The 20,995-nt window shown below is 38.9% G+C and overlaps 1 protein-coding gene across 4 annotated transcripts in view; it reads left to right on the top strand.

Annotated features, from left to right (window-relative positions):
• LOC127629048 (protein Shroom3-like) overlaps nt 1-20,995 on the top strand; it is a 75,825-nt gene that overhangs the window by 15,153 nt on the left and 39,677 nt on the right. For 2 of the 4 annotated variants that reach the window (XM_052106066.1, XM_052106065.1), the window contains exon 2: nt 922-1,076. In XM_052106066.1, coding sequence (XP_051962026.1) covers nt 922-1,076 — 155 coding nt within the window. Of the gene's footprint in view, nt 1-921; nt 1,077-9,831; nt 10,044-16,364; nt 16,541-20,995 lie in introns of those variants that run through there. The other 2 variants (XM_052106068.1, XM_052106069.1) reach the window with 2 other exon arrangements.

Below are 20,995 nucleotides of genomic sequence, written 5' to 3'. Positions count from 1 at the left end.
CCAATTTTTTGGAGGGTTTAAAGGCAGAAACGTGAAGCTTATAATTTTATAAAAGCTCTTACATTAATTGTTGTTAAAACTCATGTATTATTTGAGCTGTAAAGTTGTTTAAATGGTCATTTTAAGTCATTTTAGGGCTTTAGGTTTTGTTGACATTGCACCGTCATGGCAACAAAGTTGTAAAATGGCTATAACTTTACTCAGAAAAGGTTGGTAAGTGATTTTATTACACTAAAAGCATGCTCGCACACATATTGTTTATGTCTTGTGGCTAAACTGTTGAAACTGTATTTTAACGTTCAGAAATTGCCCCCCATTCACATCCATTGTAAGTGTCACCTCGATTTTTAAATTTTTTAAAGAAAAGGAGGGATGAGTAATCATATTATGCCACAAATGCTGTAGATTGAGTTTAACTTGTATTGCACCCAGAATATTCCTTTAAAATACGCGGACAGTCAGCGTCTGTACACGTCGTCTGTCCATGCGCCTGCCGTTGATTGTAGTAAAGTGTATAACAAAGCACATAAATATCATAGTGCGCTTGCACTTTTTTAGCGCAAGACACGTTTGGTCTGAACAGCCCCTTAGAGGGCAGCCTCCTATCTAGGTAGTACACTGTAAAGAAGCTCACTAGGTTTTAGAACAGAGCCATTATGTTGTCTGGACGCTGCTGAGCTTTTGTAACGTGGGATTTTATTCTCCATGTACCAGGGCGAGAGATTATGCGACCAAACTCTGTCTAGAGACTTGATGTGAAGGTCCAAAGAAAACATTCTTTGAATTCTGGGTGGGTTTTATTAGGGGCTCCATGTCTGTGAGCATGCATGTGTTTTAAATTTTATCCGTAGATCCTTCAAAGCCTTTATCTATTAACGAACAGAGCACTCACGATCTGTGTGTTTGTATATCTTCCCACAGGTAGAGGAGGGCGGAAAGGCGTCTCTATTGGAGCACCCCCTACAGGTGGGAGATGTAGTTGTCATAATTAATGAGGTGGAGTTGAGTGGATGGAGACAAGAGGCGATATCTCTCATTAAAGGATCTTACAAAACACTGTGGCTTACGGTGCGAAGGTAAGAAGTCACACTTTGTGTTTTGACCCAAAACAACTAGTTCTGACTCTAAAATCTGATTGGATTAGAATTGTTGAGGAAAGGTGTGATTCTACTTTCCTAAGTGATCAGGGTTATGGGATAGCAGTATTGTTTTTTTTTTTCTTTTTTTTCTTTTCAGAAGAAGAATGTTATGGATTAAATTAAAACATTATTTATTTATTTATAATTAATGTATTTACATATTTTTATTATCATTGGCATTTAAAAAAAAAAAATGTCATATTGCTTTGGCTGCTGCTTTGCTCTGCACCTAGCACCACCAGCTCTAATGGCTTATTGGTTATACATAGTTATAGTCATGATTATAAGCATACGACCTTAGGATATACAAGCACTAATTCTATATTAGAACTCTCAACATCAAATGCTTTTATCCATCAGTCAATGAACACATGCACATGCTGGAACACTTATTATGCTTGAAAAGTCAACAACATGAAAACACTTTAAACGGTTTTCTTTTATCAGGGTAAGGTCATGAACGGTGAAAACTGATCAGCACACATAGATTTTTTTTGAGTTGCATGCAAACACTTATACCGCCACGTTCTGACCAGCTTATACAATGTGCACATGTCAGTGGCGACCTATGCATGTTAAGTCTTCAGTGCGATTCATGCCGTTAAGGAAACACCGTTTTACAATTAATGAGACACCCTATGGACATCATACAGTACATCACAGACAACTAGTATCACCAATAGACATTTTCACAGACTGTGATGATGTGTTTTTGCCTTATTTAGCAGTGTAAATTTACATTTACATTTATGCATTTGGCAGATGCTTTTATCCAAAGCGACTTACAGTGCACTTATTACAGGGAAAATCCCCCCGGAGCAACCTGGACTTAAGTGTCTTGCTCAAGGACACAATGGTTGTGGCTGTGGGGATCGAACCAGCGACCTTCTGATTACCAGTTATGTGCTTTAGTCACTACGCCACCACCACTCCAAGTAGTAAATTTGCGAGTAAATCTCGCAAACCTTTTCAGATGATCAATTTTTGAAATATTGAGTTTAAAATTATAACATTATGCTTTGTGTAATAATACCCTGGAATTAGTTTTTAAAAAACAAATTACCACAGCTGCTAGGGGGTTTCTATTACAGCTTCTATGACAGTAGATTTGGCATCGTCCAAGTGAAAATGATATTTGCTGTGATCTCCCATTCACTCCCATTCACCGCTGTTGAAGTTTACCCTGCAATCCTTTACTTCTGCGTTCCAAATCCTGGAAAAAGTTCTATTGACATTTTAAAAACACATTCATGCACGTTTTGACGTAAAAGCAGAGACTAACCTGGTGATTTCAAATCTCACGTAAACACGGTTTCTTTTGTTGTCTGATTTTTTGCAAAAGTTTATTTTTGGTTTTTATCAGCATATTGGTTTGCATGTGAACCTGCTCATTATTGCTCAGTGTTTGTGCGTGGTCGGTCATATTTCAGCACCTACAGTACCAGTCTAAACACAGGATGTGTACAAACACACTTACACTGACACATTGGGGCTGAATTAGTGGCTCTGCCCTTATCAACATTACCACAGCAGGGCAGACATGTTTAAACACTACTGAAAATAGAAAACACTTTCCTTCTGATAAAGAAACTTTTTGTAATTTTAAAAGAGTTTTTGTAAATTTGCTTGGCTGTCAGTGGAGTCCTGGTGTGATAACCCATTAACACCAGAGGTTTGAATGTCTGTGAGTTTTTAGAGTACATGTGAACAGAGCTGGACAGATGATACAGGATGAAGACTTACTGGTGAATCCAGCAGGTGAGGAGTGTTGCCATGGTGACAGGTGAAAGTGTAGGGAGAGGCCTCTAGGGGGCAGGTTGAACAGAGTTAGTACCCTGAGAGTGATCACACATACTCTGATATAGGTTACAGAGTATGGGCATCACACACAACACAAAGACTATGTTCTCGCAAGAGTGAAAAGTGATGCATGTGTTGTGGTTTGAGTGCTGGTTCACACTGTATTAGTTAAGAGGTGTTTATAACACACTTATAACACAACATGATAATGCACAATTTAGCACTGATAGAGCTAAAAGTGATGTGCTTCTACTGTTTACATGCAAACATACACATACTTTACAGTATATTAAAGAAATGTGCCAGGTTTAATACAAGTTAAGCTCAGACGACAGCATTTGTAGCATAATGTTGATTACCACAAAAAATGATTTTGCCTTGTCTATCGAGAAATAAAGCAAACATCACAGTTACAGTAAGATACTTACAATGGGGCCAGCTCATAATCATAAACATTAAAATTTAGCCACATGGCATAAACATTATACGTGTGAACATTAATTTTGGTGTGATAAATTCAGAGGTTTACTAGTGTTAAGGTGTTTACCGAATTACAGGGTTTACTGGCGTTACATTGTAACATTGGGTAAGCTGTAAAATTAGATATAACGGTCACACTTTATATTAGTTGTCTTTACTATATACTGTTGGAAACTCAGAAGTGAAGACCAGGAGACTCAGGGTATGTCTAAAACAATTAGCTATATATTGTAGTTTTAAAGTTATTTAGGTGGCTGTCCTTCCATGAAAAGACAAAGCTCTCAGTTGATGACTGTAAACAAAGTGTACAAAGGAAGTAAGCAGTTGTAGGAGCCCTCCCAAGACACTGAAGTTTCACCAGCCCATAATCCAATCAGCATAACTATATCACGGATCGAACCAGCAACCTTCTGATTACCAGTTATGTGCTTTAGCCCACTACGCCACCACACCATATCACTCAGACTACTTCATTATCATAGAGATAAAAAGGTCCACACCTAAGGAATGATGGTTGTCAATTGGGGGCCAGTGGTGGCTCAGCGGTTAAGGCTCTGGGTTACTGACCGAAAGGTTGGTGTTCAAGCCCCTGCACCATCAATATATCACTGTTAAGCCCTTGAGCAAGGCCCTTGAGCAAGGCCCTTGACCCTATCTGCTCCAGGGGTGTTGTTTCATGGCTGACCCTGCGCTCTGACCCCAGCTTAGTTGGGATATGCGAAAACAACTGCATTTAAGTAAGCCATTCTTGTTTAACTCACCAAAGGGTGAACAGGATCTGGCAGAGACCTCCACTTAGCAACTCTGTTTAACTGTGTAATACAGCGATGCTGTTGCTTCTATAAACCACCAAGTCTGAAACACATATATTATAAAAACCTATTCTTAAACTCGTTCTTGAATGTATATTCCCACAATACTAAGATTAAATGAATTACATTAAATACAATGTCTTTACTGTGTAAATACATGTTGTTCTGCAAAATTCTCCCAAGATTCACATTTGCTGCTACTGAGGTTGCGGTACAGGTAGGTATAAAAGTAGGGATATGTTTAGGGTTTAGAGTTAGGGTTTAGGGTAAGGGTTGGGTTAGGGTTAGGTTTAGGGTTAAGGGTTAGGGAAACGATGTAGCTACATATGTAATTAAATGGATGTTCTATAAATGTTAGTACAATGCAACAATGCATATGTACATAATAAGTACATTGTATCAAATGTGTAAGTACATAGTAGTTAAAGACACCTAATATAAGACAGATATAACTTTATACAAATAAGATTATATCGTAAATTTATCACACTAAAATCATGTCAACACATATAATGTTTACACCTTGAGGCAAAAGGCTGCCATGGCTGATATACAACATGCTGATATTCAGTACACTTTCTTATGTGATATTGCTTACAGATAATAATACTAATAATATAACCATTTAATATTATATTATTATTAGGGCTGTCGATCTAAAAATAACGCAATGTCCCCCGGACTGTAATAAGGATGATTCCTGAGAAATGCAAGCTTGTAGTACCACCTGTTTACTCCAGAGGGAAGTAAGTGAAACTTCAGCTGCGTGGCAATGCACAGTTTATATAGTGAAGAAAAACACCCTTGAGCAGCAGAACACAAACATGCGTTACGTTCTTGCGTTCAAAACACTTGATGGAGCACAAATCCGAACTAAGGGATCTCAATATGTGTTCTAAGTAGTAAACTGTATTTAACTTGACACAGTGACCTAAACATTTTATGTTTATGACGCAACGCACCTGAGATGCTACCCAAGCATGTCTGACGCAGGTGTAAATTGACGGGTCCTTAAACAAACCCTCATAATAAATTGACAAATTCACTTCTGTAATGGATTGCTGTGAACTGTGTGCCAATGATTGACTTATGATCAATAATATGGTAGTAAACAATACATTGTATTCTAAAACTGCTTTTTGTATTTTCTTAACAATGATTAACTCTTCTGTACACAAGAATGTAATTATCTGAATATTTTTTTATTTTATATATATATATATATATATATATATATATATATATATATATATATATATATATATATATATATAAAATATAAAAAAATATATAATTTTTAAATATTTAAAGGGGTCATGACATGGTTTCTTTTATTGTATTATTATGTTCCCTTAGGTGCAATTATAGTATTAATATATTTTGTTTTAAGAAAAACTTTTAAAATCTAGTGATTTATGACCTTTTCCCACCCTGTTTCTCATCCTCTGATTCAAACAGTCTGTTTTGGGGCGTTTTCCATTTAAGACTTCAGTGTTAACGCCCACTGTTATGATTGGCTAACGTCAGTGCCTATGTATCAATTATTGACGCTCCCAGCCAGAACAATATGCAAGTAAACTAAGTAAAAACACTGTGATTATTCATAATGAATGAAATTGCGCTTTAAAAAGTAGTTTAAAGTTTAAAATAGATTACTTACAGTTTGCGTCGTCGTTGTTCCCAGAATAGTCGGCACGGACTTATCTTTGAGCAACAGTTTTCTGGCAAAGCCAGCATCATATTGAGATTTGTTCTCAAAACAGTCATCCTTAAAATGTACAGAACAAACGCTTAAGTTAACACTGCCGTGACTGGGACGTCCGCAAAAAATAAACTGCATCCATTTTTCCCTGACGTCTGGATCTTTCGGCAGCTTATTCAGAGGTTTTGTTTGACCACAGCCAGGAACAGCACATCTGTGTGGCATCGTAATTTTCCTGTGCACAAGTAGTCTCTGTCAGAGCTCGCTGTCCATCGACTGAACACTTGTGAGGCGCACGGCGATACTGAAATGAGCGTAGTTGTCTTGGCGCTTATAAGCGTAGTTATCTTGTGCTGGAGGCGGTCATATGCAAACGCTGTTACGTCACTTCTAACCGACACGTCACTTCTAACCATGAATCCAGAACGAGCTGTATTTTGAGCTTGATTAAATAAATGATTCGTTTAGAATGGGGAGGACGTCTTAAAATATTAAACTTGCAGGACGTTTTAATGATACAAAGACCTCTTATATACCAAAAGATCAAGGCAAATTTGGTTTCTCATGTCATGACCCCTTTAAAGATAACTATGTATCATTATTTTATCATTACATATTGAATTATTGTTATATGAGGGGCTTTCTCAGACAATATTTGTATATGCGATTAATCGCGATTAATTAATCGGGACACCGTGTAATTAATTTGATTACAATTTTTAATCGATTGACAGCCCTAATTATTATTACTATGAATATTAATGTGACTGCTTTGTATATTACACTTTTATACAGTAGTAGTATTTTTCTGTCGCAATGTCTTCAATTTCACGCAATCAGTTGAATAAAGCATTAATCATTAGTTCTTAACCGAGAGACGAGCGTCCCCGTGACAGAGTGTGCATCAGCCTGTTGCAATTTCAGTCTCTCCCCCTCAGATCAGGACATTTGCACAAGTTATAGAAGAGGCACTGACCACACAGAAATGCCAGTTTTGGAGTTTGTACTTATTTACATGATCTGCTTCCATATTATCAAAATTTTAATAAAGCTATAACTCATTAAATATAACTGCATTAAAGATGTAACGCCATGGTGTTTCCTTTAAAGACGCTCGACACTCAAGTTTTGCTTGAGCGATGCTGCAGCTCCAGCTCCATTTATCCCACATCAAGTGTGCTTCTGTATTTATTCTGCAGTGCTGCTCTCACGCGTCATCATTAGAGTTTTTTGTAATCTCATGTTATGTTAAATGAGATCAAATGACTATTCAGCAATGAAAATATTGTCCATAATTTTTTATTTGGAATAGGGTCGCATACATTTTTTTTTTTTACTGTTTTCTGAAGGTTGGTTTCTTTTTAGACTAGTCTACTTCAAAATTTCAGTTTAAACATCAGTGAAATTAGTCATTCAGCATATTCCTAGATACTATTAGACACACTGCATGAAAATCAAGCATTCGTAGTGTGTGTCGCGTTAGTGTGTGTGTGTGTGTGTGTGTGTGTGTGTGAAGGTGATGACTGGGCAGAGAGGCACCTCTTATTCATACTGTGGTGCACACTGTGTGTGACTGTATATTATTTCATTAATACATTTGATTAAATGACGTCCTTCCACCATTTAATGATCACACTTGGCCATATAGAGCCATATATGCTAATAGCAGCATACTTTAATATGGTACCGAAATTAACAACAAGATGATATTGTACCATTTTACATTTTTTGGTATTGTGATATTTAATTAGTACTGGTATACCTCACAACCACACATGGGGCAATGGTAATCAGTTTATATTTACACAAATTTAAACTTGAGATTAATTACATTACCTGCATTTTCATATTTGTACATATATATATATATATATATATATATATATGTACAAATTAAGTGCTTTATTACTTTGAGAGTGAGTGTGATTCCCTGGCTCTGGGTAATAATGACATCAGATCCTGTAATTTACACAGTGAGGTACACTTACACACACACACACACACACACACACACACACACACACACACACACACACACACACGCACATATACACACACACACACACACACAGGCCTCTGTCAGAGTGGATAATGCTGTTATAATGGCAGGCATTGTGTCACACCTGGTTGTGTGAGGACTTGTTGGTGTCAGGTTAACTCAGACTGACTCTAGATCAGAGGTGAAAGAACGGGAAATGCGAAAATTGTGGTTCCCAGGAGCAGAGAGAGAGAGCGAGAGAGATGGAATGGTAATCAGACTTAGACAGCATACTCACAAATTGCCCATGGACTGCATAACTGACGGTCTGAACAGTCTTTTGACAAGAAAAAAAAATTCTGCCATGGCCTATAAGTAACTTTAAGAAAAGAGAGGTGCAACACGTAAGACACTCTATCTCCAACAGTGAAAAGCCTTTATTTTAATGGGCCAAATATATAAAAAACCAAAGCATATTGGCAGAAAAACTGCCTTCATAAGGGAATACAAGAAAAACACCAGTGTTCATTTAAGTAATCCCCAGTGCGGCAAGAAGCCATTTGGAAAAGAATTTCACATGGGGTTCAGGTTTGGTTTACTTTGACTCCCAAATTCACTATATTTAGAGCTTCTGAGGAAAAAGCAGTGACAGAATTTGCCAAAGTTTGTGAGATTTATGGTGGTGAAGCTTTGAAAGATTTTGAAGCATTTTGTTTGATACACGTAGCAAAAAGAAATCAAGATATTCCTGAATATTCCGATTTGCTCTCAGGGTTATTTTTTAGGTTTCAGAGTGGCCTGCCCCTCAACATCACAAGCGAACTGTATATGGCACTGTCATTCAAATGGCCCTTCCTGTCTAAGTTGGTGGTTCTGGCCAGAATATGCTACAATGTGGACCCGACTATATTCAGACATTTCTCAAGAAACCGTTCATTAGTAAATAAAGCAGTGTTGATAAGTTTTCAAGCTGCTACAATTGGTGCTCCCAAGGAAGGAATAGTTGATAGATTAGCGAGGTTTGTGGCACTGAAAATCAGAAAGATATTCAATAGTTTGATGCAGTAAACAAAATATTCTTCAGCACAACAGCACACCTCTATATCTTTATTACGATGTTATGCCGTTCCTGTCTAAATGGGCGGTTCTTGACCAGAATATGGCGAAAAGTGGACCAGACTTTATGTTTAAAGTTTCTTCAAATGTCTACGTGATTCTAAGGGGGGAAAAAGAGGTGGAGAGATTAAGATAGATGTCGAAGGAAAAGAAAAATGAAATCGGTTGAAATATGAGGCGATAGGAAGAAGGATAGAGGGAGAGATACAGTGGATCCCAGAGCAACATCATGAGAAAAACAAGAGTGCTTGAGAATATATACAGAATACACAGCGTGACAATGAAGAGGAAGGCGTCGTCAGAGTTGCATGTGTGCCGAAGTGCTCAGCGGTGAAACAGTCTGCTGAAGGAGGATGTTGATTTACATATGAGTCCAGAGGTCAACCACCGATGGAAAAGAGGGAAGGAAAACACAAAAGAAAGTTCGACACCACTCTCTCTCTCTCTCTCTCTCTCTCTCTCTCTCTCTCTCTCTCTCTCTCAGGAGATTCTGTCCAGTTCCTCTGCACCAGGTCATTTGCTATTTTGACTATTCTTAAGCCTCACATGATCTCTCTTGCCTGTCAAAATCAAGTCACAAAGACAGATCCAACAGCTTGTCTTAGCCTAGGCAAACAGCCCCGCCAGGCCCAGCAACGGTCACCGTGTGGCCTATGACATCATTGCCTCGCCATTCGGAAGAGTTATACGAGAGAATGGACTTGGGACTCTGTGTCAACTGAAGGAGGTGTCAGGACAGGCACTTGTGAAGGGAATCAAAAAGGTACTAGATCAGGAGAATGTCAGTAAGTCGGGTCTGTAGATGTGAAACTGCTTTTGTTTTCTGACTTTTTTTGGGTCCCAATAAGTGGATATTTTTAGTCACGTTCTGTGAAGAACACATCCAAACCTGGTGCAGAGCAGATTAGATCTCTCAAGCACATTTGGGTGCTTGGAGAGGTCAGATCACTGTTTGATCAGACTGATCTCAGTCCAGTTTAAATGAAGAACTCTGAGGTACATGGTGACACAGACAGGTATGTAAAACGCATTCGTGTTTGCTGAATCATTCACGGTGGCTGAAATAACCATTAGTGGAAAATGCGCGCTTTTGTTTGTGCATGCGTGTGGGTTTACATGCAAACAGGTGTTTTTGTGGAATGCTTTAATGGAGGACACCTGCCATTTGTGTTGATGTATTTGCAACTTAAAAATTCTACTTCCCCGATAGGACTTAAGTTTGATCATTTGGTGATAGATTTGATTTATGATAATGATAATGATCAAACATGGCGGCTTTTTGGAGTTGGGGAGGGGAAAATAGGGTTCAAGATGATTCTGTATATAAATATATGTATATAAGAATCAATAAAAATTTTTATAAAAACATGGCGGCTTTTGAACTTTATGAGCATAGAAACCTGTGATAATTCACACATGCACAAAAGGATTGGAATTTACAAATAGTTGCCAACCCGATTTTGGTTACTGAAGTGTGGAACACATAAACAGTGGCCTAAGAAAGTATTTGGTCACTTAAGCCACTTACTGTATGAATTTCATTGCAGAGAACAAAACATCCAACCAAATTGCATCTGCTAACACAGTGTTTTTCAACCACTGGGTTGCGACCCACTTTTGGTCACAAGATCTTTTCTGTCACGAGTACAAATTACCAATTAGAAGGAGAGAACTGTACATCTGCAATGTTTGGGGCAACTATTGTCGAATTATGTTAATATCTTCTGGTTTGTGTAATCGACCCTATGTCAGAGGCTGCATTTCTCTGATGTTAATAATTTACATTTACGTTTACATTTATGCATTTGGCAGATGCTTTTATCCAAAGTGACTTACAGAGCACTTATTACAGGGACAATCCCCCTGGAGCAACCTGGAGTTAAGTGCCTTGCTCAAGGACACAATGGTGGCTGTGGGGATCGAACCATCAACCTTCTGATTAACAGTTATGTACTTTAGACTACTACGCCACCAGCACTCATAATCATAAACCACTAACTATTAGCTGTCCAATCACAATAATCCATAAATACTACGAATAGTTCTTTTTGGATAAGGTCTCTTTACCTTGCATGCGGTAGAAGCAGTGATGGAAACCAAGTCCTCGTCTGGTGGGACTCCTGGGAACTGTTCGATCTCCATATTGAAGCCAACAGGGTCCTCAAGCTCATCCGAAGGAGTAACCTTGTCAGCCCAGATGTAGGCATGTCATCTCTCTGTAAAGGATCTTGACAGTCCTCCTGGACAAACCACGCTCTCCTGTGCAAGATTTCTGGAGAGAGTCTACTGCAATCTCTATAAGAGATAGGTGTCATTAATGCTGCCCTGGCATGCTCAACGCCCAGACAATCTGGACACATACTGTGCAGATCTTTAGATGAATTAGATAATCTGCATGCTCCTGTGCATTGGCAAGAGTGGCCAGTGGTGGCTCAGCGGTTAAGGCTCTGGGTTACTGACCGAAAGGTTAGGGGGTTCAAGCCCCAGCACTGCCTTGAGCAAGGCCCTTGACCCTATCTGCTCCAGAGGCGCTGTTTCATGGCTGACCCTGCACTCTGACCCCAGCTTAGTTGGGATATGTGAAAACAACTGCATTTCATTGGCTCTGTACCTGTGCTCTGCACAATGACAGTAAAGTTGAATATTAATATTAATATTAATTAAGAGGCCTTGGTCTTGCCAGACCTACCAGTTCAACTGGTAATTCAGTTAAACTGGTAAGTCAAACAGTTTGACTTAACTTTGAGAGGTAACTCCAGCCAAATCTATAGACCGTAAGTGCACACTAAAAAGACTTGCAGTGGCTGCCGCAAGTGTAGAGGTGTAGGGTGCCATTTTGGGCAAGTGCTAATGATTATGTAGGGAAGTGGTTGGGCTTCCCTGGTACACAATCTAGCAGCCTGTTAGGAATTATTGCATATGGCTTCATGGATGATTATGCAAGAGAAGTGCCCCATAAGAGTACCTCCTTTTTTGCTTTGGTCTTGTGTGTCTAGCACTCAGAATCTTGGGTGAACCCTTTAGCTGTCAGGTTCACGCTCTCTTCCAAACAAATTCTCTCTCTCCCTATTTTCTGATTAAAACACACTCATCTTATCCTTCACCTACTTTATGATGGGGAGTGAGAGAGAGAGAGAGCAACTGTTCTTTCGACATGAACAGATAGTCAGTCCCAACGTGACTTTCTGGAATGCTGTAAATATTTAACAATGTCTTGTTAAATGATGCTAATGTGCCAAGAGCCTCCGCATAACACCTGCCCCCCCCCCTCCCCTCACTGAACTCACTGTATAAATGCTACCTGACTGGCCCGAGATACACTCCTGCTCTGTGTGTGTTTGTGACCCGGCCCTGTGCGTTATCTCACCTGTCCAGCATTGAATGTCAGGCCGAAGTGAAGTAGGAATTAATTGTGTCCACTTAGTGTTTAATTAAACATTTGCACATATGGTTATGCTTTAATAAGTGCCTATTTACAGTCTGCCAGATTAATGTCTATTTAGTTATGCACATTCCATTTACACTTGGCAACATGTAAGTGTTGTATGTGTTTCTGCTAAATGGATATTAATCTGATCTTCTATTCCTGTCCACTTCCATTATGATGCTAATTCTGGAATTTGGCTGCACTTGATGTGTCACTTTCGGGCTCCCTTACTCCTATATAGTTCCATTTGGGAGGAATTTACATGGCTTGTTGCTTGAACAAGATGCATTTGCACTTTATTGAGTCACATCTTGTATAAAACCACCTCCTGAGTGACTGAATTGCATTTGAGTGATCTCTTATGCATCTTGGAGAGCATTTATGTTTGGATAGTGATCTGATCAGTTAAAATGCATGAAGTGATTTAGTGTAAATACCCCCAAAGACATAATGCAGTAGTTGAGGGTTCTACCAGACCACAGATGTGTATCTGACTGCAGGTCTAGATATCTAAACTTCACTACACACCTGAAACTGATCACACACTTAGATAGACCTGGTTTATTATGGGTTGGTTAGATAATTAGATTGTAGGGGACAGATTTGCTTTGTTTATATATCAACACATGAAGATGGATCGTATTATTATGGCACTAATACTTTTTGTAATGATGCATAACACGTTTTGGTGCCCTCTGCCAGAACACGAAACAAAGAGAAAGATAGAGGGGGAGCGAGAAAGAGAGAGCGATTGACTTCTGCATTAAACAACAGTGTTTGCTGTGTAGCCTTTCAGAGAATTTGCAGCTCTAATTGAGTCCAATGGTTGTGGGTTTGCACAAGGCATTGGCTGTTTGTTTGTTTGTTTGTTTACTTATAGTGTTTTTGTGTGATAATGGTGCCACTCTCAGGCCTGAAATTTTTTTGCTATCAGACATTTTTGCATCCGCTCCTATCTTCCCTTGTGGCACAATCAGGAGTGGAAAGACCCAGTTTGGATTCTGCATTGAAACCAGGAAGTAAACATGTTTGCATAGTCATTGATGAGTGCGATTTGGAGGTTACATTTTTCCCTCTAACATTACATTTTTACTCCACTGATGGTTAGGTTTGGGTTGGTGGATACAGTTTATAATGTATGCATTTCTTTTCACTGTAATACAGCCTGAACAGCTGAAAACAACTCGCTACACAACTCTATTTTGGCGCCCCTTCGTGGCATTTCATCCAGAAAATGGAGCTCATGGAGCTCACATGTGCCCACACATCCAACAACACCTACCACTTGGGCCACTGGGGGCATTGTTTATAATTTTGGTAAGCACAAACTAATTTTAGTAAAGAAAAGTCAACTTACTATTTTTGATTTCACTGTGTGATCAGTCTGTACGAGTCCTGAAGAGCATGCAGGTTGACAGGTGAGCCGAAAGTGTACAAGCACCACAATATTGCGTGGTTGCTTCAGCAATTGCGTTTTACATGTCACATTTTCTTTCTATAACACTATCACTTAAGATTTTGGTTGAAGGTTTTGGGTAAGGAGGTAGGTATGGTTGATTTAAAACTTAATAAAGCATCAACCGTAAAATCCTCAACCGTTTGTGAGAGAATTGCTTTTACATTTGACCTCCGAACTGCCGCACATACATGTAGAAGCCATGTAATGTCATATGTAAAAATGATGCCACAGTCAGGTAATTTCCCAGACTGATCTCACAGTGAAATCAGAAACAGTGGGTGGACTTTTCTTTAGCTAAAATCGGACTGTGCTTATTGAAATTCGAAACACTTACCCCAGTGGCCAAAGTGATAAGTGTTGTTGGGAGTGTGGGCACGTGTGAGCTCCATTTAGCATGCAAGATGTCCATGGAGAGGTGCTGAAATCACCTTGAGTTGTTTTCAGCAGAACAGGCAGTAATACAGTGAAGAGGAATGCATGTTTTATAAATTGTATCCCCCAAACCAAATCCCTAACCTAAGCCTAACCATCAGTGGTGAAAAATGCAACATCCGAATCATCCCCGATTATGCAAACATGATTACTTCACTGTTTCAATGTGGTATCCAAACCTGGATCTCCCACACTGCTTACGTGACGTGCTTCCAGTCATGCCAATGGAGAAGGTAAACAAGCTGGAGCAGATGCAAACATATTTGATGGGAGACGGCACTTGTCAGTGAGTCGGCATTATGTGGCCGATCTTAGGGTACCGCAAGTCTCGGAAACAACATGCCGACCTCCTGTATGATCATGTTGTGATTTTCATGCGATCAGGCTCTTTTTTTCATTGTGCATTGCTTATTATAGCCTTTCCAGCAATCTTGCTGAGATCCTAATGGTGCATTCAGACCAGAGACATTGAGAGTGTCAAATCGACCGAAAGTCATTCATTTTCTATGGCTGTCAGCGTCTCTTGGCGCATCCGTGGCTGGAGCGTTTTGGCCGTTGTGGGCGTTGGTGGAAAGTTCAAGTGCGGGACCATTATGGTAATGAGCTTTGATGCAGTTCGGCGGCAACCTATTGGAATATAGAAGTGCTCCGCTCTAGCGAAGTCTAGAGAACACAACAGTGTAAACTTTGGTTCCCAACAAACAATTGTTCCGAAGACAAAATGGAGGAGAAACTAATTATTGCCGTGGCGTGTTTTCCCGTACTATACGATCTGTCCCTGTTTGCTTACAGGGATATATGTATTTTATTTTGTTTATTTTGGTAACAAACAACCATCATTTTAATTCCCATCTACCGATTTCTTCCACATTTAAAAGATTTCATGAGGATATACGCTATTTGACATAGGTCGGCAAAAAGATTCCGGTCGTTGTCTGGATGTTTTGCGGCCCCTTTAAATATAGTTCACAAAGCCAAGCATTCCGAATGAATGTTGCCGCCTATTTTAACTACATCAGAGTGTCCACGAATCTTCGATAGCTTTGTTGGCAGGGCAGCCAGAGCGAATTTTGACGCTCTCGCCTCCTCTGGTCTGAACGCACGGTTATAGAGTAAAACTGTTTCTTGCCATTTTGTGAAGAGAATACAGAGACTGTATACACAATTTGTAGACGACCCCATCCCCCTGGTCTGTCTTGAATGCATTGTTGTGTTTGATGTTTCTGTGTTTCTATGGTGACAGTCAGATCACACACATGTAGATGCAGGGTGTAGGATTTAAGGCAGGCGTTGAATAGGACCAGAATTCCTTATTTCCACCTGTTAGAGCATTCCAACAGCATTTTCTGCCACACATTAAAATAGACACAAATGAGGTAGTTGGCATACGATAAGAGTATAGAGTTCTATAATTAATGTTGAAAGTATAGCTCAGATTGTCTTTTTGATCAGTTTTGAGTTTATATTGACTTTTTGGTATGCTAAGTAATCATAGCAAAGTTAGAGACATTGTTCTGAGGCTCTTGTCTTCTGATACTCTAAAGGAAAGATTTGAGAAGCAGAAGAAGTCTTGGATTTGATCTTCCTGTAATATTGTTTCTTTCTAGGAGAAGCAAAAGGGTCTCTTTTTTTTTACTTGTCTGCGAAACTATTATGGTGGGTGAAACCGAGGACATGAACTCTAATGTGAAAGTCTCCGAGTCACAGCAGGTACAAATATTTAAATTGTATTAACCCAAATAATTGAGGAAAATAGAAAGAAGAGAAAGCAGTAGAACAAAAGGAGAGAAAGAAAGACAGATATTTTTTGCCTAGAGTCAGGACAAGAGGAATCTGCCCTGTGACATCACTGCTGTGGCTTCCAATGAGCCCTGCGGCTGCTCTTATTGGCTGAGAGCACGGCAGTAATTTGAACTCTTTTTTTTTTTTTTTTTTTTTTTGCATCTGATATATCGCCAGTTTTTGAGAGTGAGTGAGAGACAGAGAGATGTTGGTCTTTCCCTATCAGTGTGAAGTGAGTCCGTCCTAATTTGGAGTGCGGGTTTGCGCTTTTATATCTAATGAATGAAGTTGGATTTATATCCCAGTGCTTTAAATGTTTAACTGCAGGTTTATTTAGTGTTCTGTATGGATTGAGACTTTGGGTTAAAAAAATATCAAATTCTAGTCACATTGACACCTCATCAACAAGTCAGGTAAGTCCATGCACACACACACATATACACACAAACACACACCATTAAAGACATTTATAACAGGATGTTGTTTGTATTCATGCAGTTTTCTGTGTTTTTATGTAATTCTGCATGTTTGTTTGGAATATAGTAGTATAAATTTAAACAATAAGACTTATTTGTTGTTATATAAATAGGTAACTGACATGTCGAGCAGTGACGGGAGTGTTTTGCAGTGTGACATTTTATACTTCATCTAAAACTATTTCAAAACAAAAATTTTCACATTTTTCTATAATTGTTATGCATGCAGTTTTCTAACCTAATAGCTGAGAGATTACTTGCAATATTTGTAATTTAAAAAATTAATTAGTCACACTGCAGGACTTTTTTAATAAGCTAAATGGTGTTAAAATAAAATTACATTTTCGCTTTTGCATTTATATGAGATGTAAAATAAAATCTTAAAATATTAGGAAAGACAATGTTGATTATTTATCAACTACCTATATGTGTGAACAAGAACATATTCTGATTGGTTTTAGACTGGAGAGTGTGAGATTGTCTAATTTTGCATAGATTTTCATATGAACCCCTTGTTTCCATATGCAAATAAAAGGCTCGTCCATGGTTTGTGTTTGAAGTACAGACAGACAGATAGATAGATAGAAAGATTTTTATATTTTGAACTTTGTGTATAATATGTAAATGTGTATTATATATGTATACATCCCATTTCTTAATGGCATAATACAATTACATTTACAGTCATGCATTTGGCAGATGATTTTATCCAAAGTGACTTACAGTGCACTTATTAAAGGGACAATTCCTCCCTAGCAACCTGGAGTTAAGTGCCTTGCTCAAGGACACAATGGTGGTGGCTGTTGGGATCAAACCGACAATCTTCTGCTTCACAGTTTAGTGCTTTAGCCCATTACTCCACCAATTATGAGCAGAATATACATATTCATACTTGTGTGGATCTTATAGACCAATAAGTTTAATTAACACTGATAGCAAGTTTTTAATCTAATCTTCTTGCAACCTGTTTAGACATTCTTTTCCCACAATATACACATCAACATTAGAAACTGTTCTACATTTGAATGTTTACATAATTTTGTTTTATTATCTCCTATATTGCTTTAAATTCCGACTAGTACAAAATTAAACTATCAGTCCTATCAAATGCCAAATGTCTCCATACGTGCACTTTGAGCGCATGAGGTAACATAATAGTGTCTGGTTTATCATGCTCGGGTTATTGGTGCAAAATTTACATTTATGCATTTGACAGATGCTTTTATCCAAAGCGACTTACAGTGCACTTATTACAGGGACAATCCCCCCGGAGCAACCTGGAGTTAAGTGCCTTGCTCAAGGACACAATGGTGGTGGCTGTGGGGTTAGAACCTGTGACCTTCTGATTAACCTGTGACCTTCTGATTAACAGCCCTGTGCTTTAGCCACTACGCCGCCACCACCACTCCAAATACTTGCACCTCTTTATGATGGTTTGTTATCTATTGAGATTTTATGGGCCGTTGCAATGCAATAAATGCATAAATAAACAACACAGTACACACAACAAGCACAATATGATGAAGACAGACTGCTGTCTTGCGTGAAGGAATGAGAATTGTGTTTATGAATGTATGTTGTTTCAGGCCTTTATAACAAACTGAGATGTTGTAAACACATTCACACAGAAACGAGAGAGAGAGAGAGAGAGAGAGAGGCTAAAATAGAAGAATTGAATAGTCTAAAATAAGGAAAGGGGAGGCAGAAAACGTTTATTCAGAATGCAGAAAAGTCAGGATAGCGTGTCTCAAAAGGTCAGCGTGTTTGGTTGTCACCTAATTTATTAGAAAAGCTTTGTTATGGTTTCGGTGTGGCATCAAGTGCTATTGAGCATTTTTGTGAAAGAAGAGCAAATCTCCAAAGGGAATATTCGACATAAAAATAAACATTTCTACTGTTGTTTTTATTATTCCTTAGTTTTTATCTATCTCCCTTTGTTCCCTTCATTAGCCAGAGTATTTTGTCTCATCCTGTTTTCCTCTGATATCAGGTTCCTCTCTTTTGGTTTTTCTTTCATTTGGGGGTTGTGTTTAGGAAACGAGTCATGCAGGGAGACAAATTTGATATGGTGCCTTTCAGCTGCCCAGAAGATCTTACAAATCCATAATAGATTTTTACATTTTCTGAAGAAAATTTGGTGATGCTTGCCTATGCAAATCTCGCCATCTGGGAGAGAAGAGAATGTTTGCTTGTCCGAGACCAAATGAAATATGAACAGCACTAATATAACAAGCATTATTAAAGTAAACAAAAAGCTTATTAAAAGCTGGTTTGTCTTTTCTATCGGTCTGATTTTACTTGCATTCAATTTTCTCTACATGACGATTTGGTATCTACCGAAACGAATTCTTTCTCACTGTGGTTCGCTCACAATCTCTGACATTCCTGTAGTGGGTAAAGCTGGTTTAGTATTAAAACACTTTCACAGAATATCTAAATACTGGTGATGATGTGTTTAAGAATGGCATTTTTAAAGGGAATGTCCCCTTGATCTCCACAGCTCTGAGAGCCATTTATACTATATACTGCATGAAAATTAAGAACCAGCAGCATGTGTTGAATTTGTGTGAGTGTGTGCGCATGTGTGCGCCCGTGCGTGTGTGTGTGCGTGTGTGTGTGCGTGTGTGTGTGCGTGTGTGTGTGTGTGTGTGTGTGTGTGTGTGTGTGTGTGTGTGTGAAGCAGATGAAAAGAGACAGGGGCGGGGCCAGAAGGGTGGCAGCAGACACCCTAAAAATTAGCTTTGCCACCCTATCTCGTATCCCACTCGCATACTGGAGACAGTGTGCCACGGCTTAACCCGTCCATGTCATGCATGGTTACAACGTAATATCAACCAGTAGTGTCGTCAGGGATTTTATGATGATATAAATTCCTATAAATAAACATATAAATGGCATATTGAAAAATCCTGGACACGCCCCTGAGCAGAGCGGCAACTCTTGTTCATTCTGTAGCATGCAGCACATGTGACTGTATATTATTTAATTCAAGTACATCCTTCTGCTGTTTAATGATCACACTCGTCCATATCCAGAGGTTTTTTATTTTATTTTCAATTTGTCATTTATTTAATCTCTAAATTGTCACATCTCATATCGTTTTGCTAATGACAGACAACATACTGTACTGGTACCAAAATTAGCAACAAGATGATATCGTATCGCTAGAATTTTTTTGGTAACGCGATACTGCGTTAGTACTGGTAAACCATGCATCCCTACTGTACACACTTAAAATATAGGTTCTTTAATGGTTCTTAGGTTCAACAAAGAAGTTTGGAGTGCTGGTGGCATAGTGGGCTAAAGCACATAACTGGTAATCAGACGGTTGCTGGTTCGATCCGCACAGCCACCACCATTGTGTCCTTGAGCAAGGCACTTAACTCCAGATTGCTCCGGGGGGATTGTCCCTGAAATAAGTGCTCTGTAAGTTGCTTTGGATAAAAGCGTCTGCCAAATGCATAAATGTAAATGTTTTAGCTGTACAAGATTATATTACAAATGATAATCTTGGGGGGCAATGGCCCTAAAGAACCATGGTACTTAAAATTATTTTCCCATCAGGGATTTTTGGAACCTTTATTTTTAATTACTTCTGATCTTTCAATCATATGAGAGGTGAGCACAAGCATCTGAATTGTTAAAGCACTGGTTGTCTTCTCTAGCTCCTCTCAGTGATCGTCTTTCTGGACAGTAAGGCAATTATTCATCCTGCTTTCTGTGGAGAGTTCAGTCAGTACTTGGCGTTTGTTATTGCGTGGCTGATTGATGTTATGGTTGTGAGCATTTCACTTGAGCTGCAGGTAAACAAGAGACTGAGTCAGATCTTTGAATTAAGGGTCAAATGTGTGGGCGGTGTGAAATATTTACATACACACACACACACACGGGATGTCAACAACAGATACATAGAGTTTGAGTTTCCCAAAGCATTCACAGACACGTGAGAGTAATTTTCCCAGTTGAGTGAAACTGTTTATTAAGAATCAACTTGTTTTTAGAAATAGTCGTATACAGAAGAAAAGTGGACATTTGCAGGCAAAGCACTCATGAACCAACTTCCAAAACACTTGAAATGAGAATTTTATATTATCTAAAGAAAATGAGAATGGTGTTGTGGCGCGGCTGTCATCCGTTAGAGGGTGGAGGAGTGGCCGGGGAACAAGCTACGGCGTATCAGAGAACTGGCGAGTACGTTTTTTTTTTTTTTCATCTCTCTCGCCTCTCACTTCCGCTCAGCTTTGGCCTTTTCCCCTCTCGTTTAAATTTTACAGTGTTTTTTTGGGGGGTACTACACTGTTACAGGAAGTTTATATTATATTATATTATAGTTTCCCTCCCCTTGTCCCCTCCCTCATCCAGGTGGACGGGGATGATCTGCCGGCAGACGGG

The sequence above is a fragment of the Xyrauchen texanus genome, chromosome 35, assembly GCF_025860055.1.
Source record: "Xyrauchen texanus isolate HMW12.3.18 chromosome 35, RBS_HiC_50CHRs, whole genome shotgun sequence".
Lineage (NCBI taxonomy): Eukaryota > Metazoa > Chordata > Actinopteri > Cypriniformes > Catostomidae > Xyrauchen > Xyrauchen texanus.
The sequence above is the reverse complement of the archived record's forward strand: the minus strand, read 5'-3'. Positions and strand labels throughout refer to the sequence as shown.